This window comes from Haemaphysalis longicornis, unplaced genomic scaffold (assembly GCF_048455015.1).
Source record: "Haemaphysalis longicornis isolate Haplotype H1 unplaced genomic scaffold, Haemaphysalis longicornis Haplotype H1 scaffold_12, whole genome shotgun sequence".
In the NCBI taxonomy this organism is placed as follows: Eukaryota; Metazoa; Arthropoda; class Arachnida; order Ixodida; family Ixodidae; genus Haemaphysalis; species Haemaphysalis longicornis.
This window is the reverse complement of record NW_027526225.1, coordinates 60186271-60197059: the sequence shown is the minus strand read 5'-3', so window position 1 is coordinate 60197059 and position 10789 is coordinate 60186271. Positions and strand designations below refer to the sequence as shown.

Here is a 10789-nt window from a genome sequence, read left to right as displayed (position 1 = left end):
GCACATGCGCTAGGAGTTGGCGAAAATTAAAGGACGCTCACACCAAAGCATGGCGTCTCACTTCTCCGTCTCTGCCGCCGCTCTCGTCGCCTCCGCCGGCGGTGGCAGAGATGGAGAAGTGAGATCATGTAACACCGGATTTGAGCTTCCTTAGAGTTTTCACTCAGGTGCTTCCCCAGTAAAACTCAACCAACCACCGTTCATGAATCATGATTAACCTTAGCAAAGGATATCTCTTTGAAGCGATAAAGGGCGTGGTTAAGGGAATTTCACTTGTCCATGGATCCACTCCTTGTAGATACACGTGTGAAAAGTCAAGGGACGTCGCATGGCTAATCTTTGTGAGTGACGTTTACAGCTTCGACTTCCAACCACTTTCACAGGCTGGATTGACACGCATTTTTTCATGAACTTTTAATGAGAAGTTCTAAATTTTGGATCGCCACGTGCTGAAGGTACATGCATCTAATACCTGGCTTCTTCTTGCGGGTCTGTAGGATTAGTTAAACGACGTCCTGGTCGCCGTGTGCAAACGTAGTGACACAGGCGTTTTCGCTTTTCGTTTCCATACAGAAATACCCGCCACACCATCCAGATGAACAAACCACATCGTACTCGGTAATGCAATGGCTCCCGTCAACTAGATTCAGGCGTCGCCAGGTTCACTCACTCATTCATTCATTCATTCATTCATTCATTCATTCATTCATTCATTCAGCTTTATTCACTTTTGTTTTACATAGTTTTTGTCTCTGGTCTGCCCAAGCACCGAATGCTTGTTGGCTTTCCATGCACTTGGTGTGAACATACACAAAAGAGAATTAAAGCACACTCTCAAGTTTGAACATGACAAATACTTCTTGCTCGAAAATCACATATCAGAATGATGCACTGCAACACAATATAAACAACAAAAACGTACTTGTGGACAGCACAAATATATATTATTCTTCACCCATATGAGCTACCTGAGACACAATATTCCCGAATTTTCTTAAACATTTTCTTACATGTTTAAACATTTTCTTAAACATTTCTTAAACATATGTGCCTAAATTTTACTCAAATATAAAAATACAGTGCAAATAAACGTACTATGCAGATACACAGAAGTACACCGGCCCATTCGCGTTTATTTGTACAAAAATAAACAGTCAGCAAAAATCAATCTATGTGTGGGTTTGCTCAAAAAAAGGAAAAAACGAAAACGGGTATGAACGTCGAATTGTTTATCCATGTTTTTAAACTTCACCTGACGTGTTTAGTAACTGAGGAAGCTGGAGGCCGTAATTAATGCAGGAGTGGGGGACGTTCGTAATATTATTACGCGTAAGGTAGTTTTGAAGTGCGGAGCACTTTAGGGGCTCGCCTTGTCGTCGTAGCTCGCTCGCTGGACCCAAGTAGAGCCACACGGCGTTCCGTCGCACCGGCTGTCGTCGCGGCGTAACCCAAAGGCTTCGAAAGCCAAACGGTTTATCTAGTCATAAGCTTTCGAAACTCGTGAACTGCTGGCGCTTGTCACCCCCGTTGTTTAGCGCGAAGAAAACTGTCGGTACATTTTCAGGCAAAATATACGTAATTAACCGGCAGCGCCCGCGTTCATTTAGTTAGGAACGGTCGTTGGGTTCGTGTTTTATTAGTAAGCGAAAGAAAGTGCCTGTGCAACGCCGGCACATGCGGGAGGGAAAGCAAGCACAAAAAGAACAGAACTCCTGCTGGCGCAGTTTCAGGCAGGAGGCCTGCAAGCACTGCGAAGGCGGGAAATTTATTTTGCATTGGGTGGCAGCAGTGAGTGGATGACGGCGCTACAGCCCACAGCTGACCGCAACGAGGCTTACGGCGAGCTACAACCACGGAGGGAATGAGGGAGCTTTTGCGAATGATTACTTTGTTCTGATCTGGTATCACATAACATTTGTTTGCACTGCGACGAACACCCCTGCTCATAACAATGAGATGTGTCCGGACGCACTGACGAGCTCACGGCAGGACGACCAGGAGACTCTGGTCTTTCGAGCCCGGACAGCGGCAAAGGTGCAGGAGTGCCTGGACTGAGGTAACCGCCACACCGTCAGCTAATTAAAGTTTTTCCGCCTTCTCCTCCTACTCAGCTTTATTAAATGCTACATTCAAAACAGTACAACACAAAACCGCACACGGTACGTCGATTCAAGCTTCGTCACCGTCGGCGTAGTCGCTCTCTTCCTCCACCGCTTCTTTGGGAGGGCTGGCCCTCATCCACACGAGGTGCTTTTCGTAGTACTTAATCACCACTTGGGGACACTTCACGTTGGCCTCCCGGGCCGGAACCAGGTCGGCCCACTTGCTGCCTTTCCTGTGTTTCGAGAACCAACAAGGCAACGAGGAATGTTCAGCATCTCTGCACATCCTCTCTAAACTTGTTAAAATATTTATTCCCACCGACGAGCCTGACTAACCGTAACGACATAACTGCCTGCACGTGTTCCTCGAGCGATTTCAAGCTTCGCATCTGCGAACCTGTTACGAATATTCCGGCGCAACGACATGGACGCAGCAAACCGGTCTCTTGTGCTCTAAACTAGAAAAAAGATTTTTTTGAAGGGATTACCCACAAAGAAGCCTGCTCCGCCAAATACGTGATGAGGATTTTCGATACAGGATAAGGTCTATTTAAGAAGGGGGTATCTTGAAATTCGTCCAATCCTTCCAATCAAAGGAAAACTAAGTTGTCTCTGCGGTTCCTGCTAAAGCCCATTCTACATGGGGCGAATTTCGCCTGCGAATTCGCAGTTGCGGCGCCGCCCGTGCGGCAAAACGATTTATTTTCCTATTTTCACTGCTGCGACATATTGCCAAATGCTAAGCGGTGTTCACAAGAGAGGTTCGACTCTTCCAAACATTTGGAAATTCCCCACAGCAACGAGAATAGATCGTTTTGGTTTACGAGCGGCGCCGCAGCTGCGAATTCGCCAGCGAAATTCGCCCCATGTAGAACGGGCTTAAAGGGACCCCGAAAAGCTCTGTGAAGGTGGCAATCAAATGCATTCAGGTGGTAGAACACATAAGGGGGGATTTTTGAGCCAAGTGTGAGCCCCATACGTTGTACAGATAATTTGTAAACAATTTTTGAAGATCGCCTTTCTCAACCGATGAGCGCGACGCCGCAGCGAGCCGACCGCGGCTGACGCAACGGCGACCGCGGGTGACGCAACGGCGATCGCTGCTGACGCAACGGCGAAGGCGCCCCCTGATTCGCCCAATCGCCGGCAAGGTCGGCCGCCGGCGGCGTCACTGCCATTGGCTTCCGCCTGCTCTTCCTCCTTCCTGCGCGATCCCGAGGCAAAGGCGGCAAAGGCGGATCCGCAATGATTGACGCGAGCCTAGGCGCAGGAATGTAGCTAGCTGCTTTGAAGGAGGCAGAGAGAAAGGAGGAGTCGACCGGCAAGTGGGGAGAGGTGCATTTAATTGCTTCTGGCGCAGCTAATACTGAATGTAGATCAATAATTCCAACGGCATTGCATCGCTATATTGGTGCTACGTGACAATACAGGCCTTTTGTAACTTTTACAGAAGGCTTTTCTGGGTCCCTTTAAGGCAACGCTGTCCGCGAATCGCGAAGGTTGGTCTTCCGGCTTGGTCTTCCAAAGGTTGGTTGCGAAGGTTGGTCTTCCGGCGCTCAATATTCGGGCTGCAACGGTTCCACGACCCATGCTTTAGCAGCGCTCGCGGTCCTCACTGATGCTTTCTTGAATAATGCATGCAGCAGTTGGGTTCCCGCTCTTGTTAGTACCATTGAATGGGTCAGCGGGACTTCTGTTCACCCCAGCCCTGCAAGTGGAAGGGCGCTCTGGTCGAGCCACTCACCATTCGACGAGGAACACAAGCTCTCCAGACTCATCAGTCGAGCCTACGATGCGCTCGGGTTCCAGGCCCCTGGCGAATCCCCGAACCTTTGGCTCCGCCTGCGGTAGGTGCAAGTACGCATGAGCATGCCACAACTCCAAAGTTTTAGCCGAACCGAAAAATATGTGGTCGTTCTGTGTTGAGGAAGTAGAGTAGAACTTTTCACTGAGCACTGGCTTCGGTGGGAGTGACACTCCATCAAAATTCTCTGTGATATTTTCACCAGCACAGCTGACTCGCCCAGAAGGGTGTGGTCTGGAAGTTGCCAGCTAGACAGCGTGATCTCGGGGTTAGCAGAAGAGAAGGGGCGGAAAATCTGGATATTTGAAGTTTTTCACTCTCGGCTGACGCCTTGCAGTGGAAGAGAGGAAGGGGTGGGAGGACGTTGTCCGATGTGGCCCAGGAGTGATGTGGGGCGGTCCGTTGGGATGGATGACCAAGGCGAGAACGCGCACCGTGTCTCCTCCGCCATTCCGCTACTCTCGAGGCCTTAATGGCTCCGAAGAAAGAAGAATTTGGCGTTGAGGATTCGATAAATGAAGCACATATACAAACTATGTCGAGCTGTCCCCAATGTACAGCATTTGGCGCAGTTAGATAGACTGGGCTCGTTGCGGTGTGATTTCTGGTGTAGGTACTGAGTATAGATGATATTTACTTAAACGTTTAGCAGGTGATTTCTTCTCTTAGGAACACTGAAAACCGCCATGACAGTGCGCAACGTGTCTGCAGATGCGTCAGAATCTCGCAGAAAGAAAAAAAAAACCGGCTCCAGCGTGCCTCGTTTGTGGCGTTACCGCTCACATACGCAACATTCTCGAAGTACACCTAATCTCCAAACCAGAACTTTTGGTCGAACTCCGCTGAACCTCAGGTCATCAAGGGGTACCAGGCAATGTGGCGGCTCACTGACTCGCACGAGAAACTCCCTTCCGCGAGTCTGAGCCTCCATTTGCGCTCCCAGAGGAATGCGACGCCAGCCGCGTCGAAGAACGAATAGCCAGGCACCAAAAGTTGGTTGAGCTGCGCACAGGTTGAGCTGCCAACTCTTGGCCCCTATCGAAGACGAGTTGCATCCGCAGAGCTCAAGCAGGTGTCCTACGCACAACCCCATGTCATCCCCTACAGAGAAATAAACCTGGCCATCCTAGCTGCCCACGCTGCGGTCATGGCACCCTGACAATCAGCACTACATGTGGGACAGAGCAGAGATTGCACAGACATAGGCACAATTACACAGACCCGCCGCGGTGGCTCAGTAGCTAAGGCGTTGCGCTGCTGAGCACGAGGTCGGGGGTTCGATTCCCGGCCGCGGCGGCCGCTTTCCTGATGGAGGCGAAAAGCAAAAACGCCCGTGTGTACGAGATTTCGGCGCACGTTAAAGATCCCCAGGCGGTCAAAATTAATCCGTAGCCCTCCACTACGGCGCGCATCATCGCCTGCGTTGCGTCGGCACGTTAAACCCTACAATCAATCAATCAACAATTACACAGGCTCCCGTTCCCCTTTCTTTGCGCACTTGGCCGGAGTGGGTCGACCCCCCAGAGGATCAACAAAAACAGCCCAAACTCGCTCTCCGCAAGCCTACGAGAAGCACCGGCCGGTACTCGTTCTCAGTTGACGAAACTTGTCCACCTCCTCATTAACATCAACAGAAAAGGAGCACTGGGAGGCCCACCTCCAACACATTAAGGCAGTCCTCGGGGACGACTGGTAACAGGAGTCCCACCCTAGAAGATGTTCCACCCGCCTACAAAATATTTCGAAGGGACCGTGACACAAGAGGCGGCGGTGTTGCTGTCATTGTTAAACAACTTATCGACTTCATTCCCTTGATGCAATGTCCGGACATCGAATGCTTGTGCCTCAAGATTGCTCTTAGTGGCCATGCTTTTACTTTATATGCGGTTTATCGCCCACCCGACTCTAAACCAGATTTCCTCAAAAGGTTGAAAAACCACAAGCAGGAATTCAACCGACAATTGCGGGTGATGTTAACTTGCCTGGTATTGAATGGGGCAGCCTTCGTTCGCACTGTTCGCCTTCGTTCGCTCAATGTTTGACATTACGCTTGATAACAAGCTTGCTCAAGTAGCGCTGCAGCCTACTCGTGTTACTACTAACTGATGTGCTGTACTTTATCTTGTATTCATACCTCGTTCAGCTATCAAATATGAAGTTTCCGTGGAGCCCGGAATATCAGATCACAAAGGTGTATTAGTTTCATTCAACTTGGCTGGAAAAATACTGACATTGTGCCATCGCTTAAAAAATGTGAAAAATATTTCTCGTGCGAATGACAGAGCTGTGGTAGAATATCTTGAAAAACATCTTTCTTGATTTTTGCCAGGACGACGTTACAGTACTACGGGACAAGTTTAAGAACATCTGTCTGCACTGCATCGACAATTTTATACCTAGCGAAGTAAAACAAAACAGCGAAGTACATACCATGGATAACGAGGTCGGTTACACATCTGAAAGGCAAGGCTAAACGTTTTCGTTGTAAATGCAAACCTTCTCCCAAACTCGCCGATATTCGCGCAGCACTGTCGGAAGCAATAAAGATTGCCAAGGAGCACTATTTCAACAATACTTTGCCCAGCTTCATAAAAGATAACCCACAGAAATTCTGGAATTTTATTGCTGTGTGTAAAAAAAAGATTAGCCACCTCTCGCATGATGGCCTGTTACTGTAATAACTGATTACTGTAATTGATTACTGATTACTGTAACTGAGCCGATTACTGTAATAACCACTTTCACAGCGTTTTTTTTATGTTAATGTTATCTCGCATTCAGGAGCTTTGAACATGCTTCTTAGGTTAAAAACTAAGTCATCCGCTGGCCCCGATGGCATTCCAAACGCTTTCCTCCGACGTTATGCAGAAACCCTGTCTCGCTTCCTAGTTCTTATCTTCCAGGCCTCCCTAAAATAAGCTACCTTGTCCCCTGACTTCAAGATAGCTCGCGTTGTTGCCATTCACAAAAATGGTGATCCTCCTCTTGTTCCTAACTATCGTCCTATTTCAATAGTCTCTTCTGCCTGTAAACTTCTGGAACATATTGTTGCTACTTGTATTTCTGTACTCCTGGACCAACACAAAATCTTGACCCCCTTCGTACATGAATTTCGTAAAGGCATGTCTACAGTTACCCAGTTATCAACAGTAATTCACTTTTTTGCATCCTCTCTAGATAAAAGTGGCCAGGCAGATGTCATATTTCTTGATTTCACCAAAGCATTTCACTGCGTTCCACACAAAAAACTGATTCATAAACTACGTGTTTTAGGTATTCCTGCTTTTCTTGTCTTCGGTTTCCTCCTATCTAATTAGCCGCAAACAGTATGTGAACATTAACGGCCATAATTCCGATATCCTTCCGGTTACAGACGGCGTTTCCCAGGGGAGCGTACTTGGGCCCCTACTCTTTCTTATTTATTGCAGTGATATGGTTGATGTAGTGCCCGAACCTGTACAAATACGTCTTTTCGCAGATGATTGTATACTGTTTAATAAAGTTCACTCTGTTGACGACCAGACCGCCCTAAACTCGGCTCTGAACATTCTTTCCTGGTGCACAAAATGATTATGAGAATAAATTCCCAAAAATCAGTTTATCTCAGAATGACCAAAAAACCCTTCTGCTTAAATATTCCTGCTCTGTTTCCAACAATTCCCTAGTTCAAGTTAGCGAATATAAATATCCTGGCGTCACAATTACTAACAATTTAAGCTGGAACACTCACATCAGTAGCGCTTGCGGCTCAGCGTTCCGTAAGCTTTGTCAGCTGGAGCATAAGCTTAAAGATGCTGCCTCTCATCTGGCCTATACCACTTTTATTAGACCTAAACTATAACATGCTTGTATAGTCTGGGATCCCTGCACCAAATCTAACGTCAATAGTATCGAGAAAATCCAAAGACGGGCTGTACGCTTTATTGACTCAAAATACAATCGCCACGAGTTTGTTACAAATCTTATCCCCACTCAGGTGTTAAGACGGAAATTCCTTCGCTTGAAGTTCCTTCTCCAATTGTTCACAAATAAGCTTGGATTTGACCGTACTCCGTAACTTAAACCCCTTTCAACAAGAAAAACCCGTCACACCCATGACCTTTCTTTAACCCCTATTTTTGCCAGGACTAACACTTTCAAGTTTTCATTGTTTTCTGGAACCATTGAAGAATGAAATTTGTTGCCCCTAACCGAACTTTCATCAGTAGAAAACTTGGAGGAGTATCTGTGCCGAAGTGTTGCTGTCCCGAACTGAGGCTTCCCTATTGCAAATTGTTGTTCCTGCGCGTTGTATGAATTTTCCTTCTATCGCGTCTTTTTGTTTTTTGCCGTGATGTTATTTTTTACTCGTGTTTCGGTATTCATACTGTTTTTTCTCTGGGCTTTTTTTACTTTAGTTTTTCGCAAAGTTACGTGTGTATACTTCTCTTTTACCTCTTCTTGTATTGCCACGCCTGCTTGGGCTTTGTAAAGCCTGCAGTACTTAATAAATAAATAAACAAATAATAACGCAAAAGCCTTTATAGAAGGGCAAAAAATATGGCTCCAATCCACGCTGTGAAGGTGGTTGGAAGGCAAAGTTTTAAAGGACAACCACAACAATTTCCCATACAACGTCACTTGAATTCACACACGTGGCTCTACAATCCTGCCAGCCATTACCTGGAATTCGCGGGGGCAGCGTCCCGAACGCAGCAGCAGCGTCGGCCACGGAAGGGCTAGAGCGGTGGACACCGCCGCTGTAGCCCGGCCGTGACCCGGGAGAAAGAAAACGGAGAGGAGCGTTTTTCGAAGGCTGAGACAGCGGAACCTAGCCATCCTGACGTGCTAGCTTGACGCTACACCACTGCGCGACACAAGCGAAGACACCGAAACAATTCGGCATGTGAGCTTAGTGATTCCCATTTAGTGAATTTAAACTAGTTAGTTTAGTCACTTTGCGAATTGAGAGAAAGGTGAGGGAACTTTTATAATCGCTATTTATCAGAACCAGTTACTAATTTCGCCCTTTGTAATACATCTTAAAGCACAACCGAATTGGTATTCAACAATTTTATTCAACAATTTATAAAACGGAGTTCCATTCGTGGCAAGCAGTGCGCGAAAGGTAGCGTTTCTCTAGCGGTCAGATCTCTGTATGTGCTTTGTACATTTTGTTTTTCCGCCATGCAAACCAATCCTTAACGTATGTTTGCCGTACGACTTCATTCCGTCGGGTGCGGGTTACCCTGCACGTGCTGTCGAACAATCAAGCCGTGCAAAGGAAGCGGGCAACGGACGCGAAGCTGCACCAAAACAGGCCCAAAACAACCGTCGCTAAGGCAGACGGCAAAGCCGTACCGCCGACGCCGCCGCCGGCGAGCAGGCACTTCCGCGCGGGGAGCGCTGGGTAAATCCGCTGCGCCATCTACAGTGTGCTCCGTGAGTGAAACCCTCCGCCCCGCCATCCTCCCCTCCACCGCCGCCTCCGCCGCGTTGGAAGTTTGTTGTCCCGCACGCCACGAAAGAACAGTTGGCTGGTAGAGCTTGAATGCTTTGATTTAATAAAGGTGTTTCTCTCTCTCTCTCTCTCTTTCATTCTCGGCAGTAGCGTCAACAGACATGAATAATAGCGGCGACATTATGTGGTGACGCTCTACTTGTCCTTGAGAACTCACCACCACCGGAGAATGGAGCCGCAGTTGCGAAAGACGGCAAGTACGGATGTAGACACAGGTGCGTCCGCACCTTGCCCACGGCACAGTCGCTCAGAAGGAAAGCAAAATTATATTTCAGAAGAAACTGTGAGGTTCGCGCGTATGCGGAATTAGATACGGGGATAGCGTAGCGCCGCAGCAGAGGGTGCATTGTTGGCTGTAAGACTAGCGACATCTATCGACGAGTGGCCGAACGGCCGACGTGGCGGCGTTCGCCGAGAGCTGAGCAATCTCTGCCCGATACCAAAACACGCAGCTGCCTTATCTATTCCCGACGGCTTCACTCGTGTCTTGCGACAGGTAGGCTGTAGGACCCTATGCGAAGCAGAAGTTAACGTCGAGCTAATGCTTTTGAGCTCGGTGGGACGGACTCAGGCGTGCGTCACCATGCCGGAGCCGTTGCTAAGGTGCCACACATGGTTTCCGCCATGCACGCCAAGCCAGTGAATACAACCTATTGGCGGTGAGATGTTTGAGTGGCGCCCCCTGGCACTGACGTCAGCTTAGTGACTCGCGCCACAGTCGTCTGCTATACTTCAGTTGTGAGGGGGCAACAGTGCCTGCGCTAGAAATCTCTCGCTTTGATGCCGTAGTGCATTAAAAAGCGTCTTTCCAGTAATTCTGTTATTTTTGCCAGCTTCTGACACCGCTGACTAATTTCAAGCTATATCCCGCATAAGTTTGCAACGCACGAGGAGAGAAAAAACAACTTTTTTGTGTGTGTAACTCCGCCTTTCTAGCTTACTTGCGAAGTTCAGTGCTCAGAGCTCTTCGATGAGTATTCAAAATGTGTAGGCTTACCTAAAGTATTTTTACATGCTGTTATGAAGACTGAATAGTCTAAAGCTACGCGACAAGCAGCAGGTCCCTACACGCACATCGTACAGCAGGAAAAAAAGCGGCTGTCTTCCATTTCTTTCGTTGCTGCTGACTTGTATTAAATGAATGTTTTTTTTTTCTGTGCCTAACGCATTAACTTTTCTGCACGTCACAAACGTTTTATAGGGAGGTCTGTGCCTGTTTGGAAGCCACACAAAGTTTGTGGATATTTTCTCAGACTGCAAGGCATACCTTCTTCACAAATTGGCTTTCGTTATGGCTGCGTGGAAGGGGCATATCCGCACCGTGCGTTGTTTATTCACATGCATATGCAATGAGAAAGTTTGTGCGACGACACCGCGACACGG

General features: G+C 48.0%; 1 protein-coding gene across 1 annotated transcript in view; it reads right to left on the bottom strand.

Annotated features, from left to right (window-relative positions):
* Nucleotides 1-1972: 1972 nt before the first annotated feature.
* Nucleotides 1973-10789, bottom strand: part of LOC144161986 (chromobox protein homolog 1-like) — a 30080-nt gene continuing 21263 nt past the window's right edge. Inside the window, exons 4-5 of the mRNA XM_077692526.1 lie at nt 3847-3944; nt 1973-2335 (exon numbers count right to left, since the gene is read on the bottom strand). Coding sequence (XP_077548652.1) covers nt 2170-2335; nt 3847-3944 — 264 coding nt within the window. The 3' untranslated portion in view covers nt 1973-2169. The remainder of the gene's footprint in view (nt 2336-3846; nt 3945-10789) is intronic.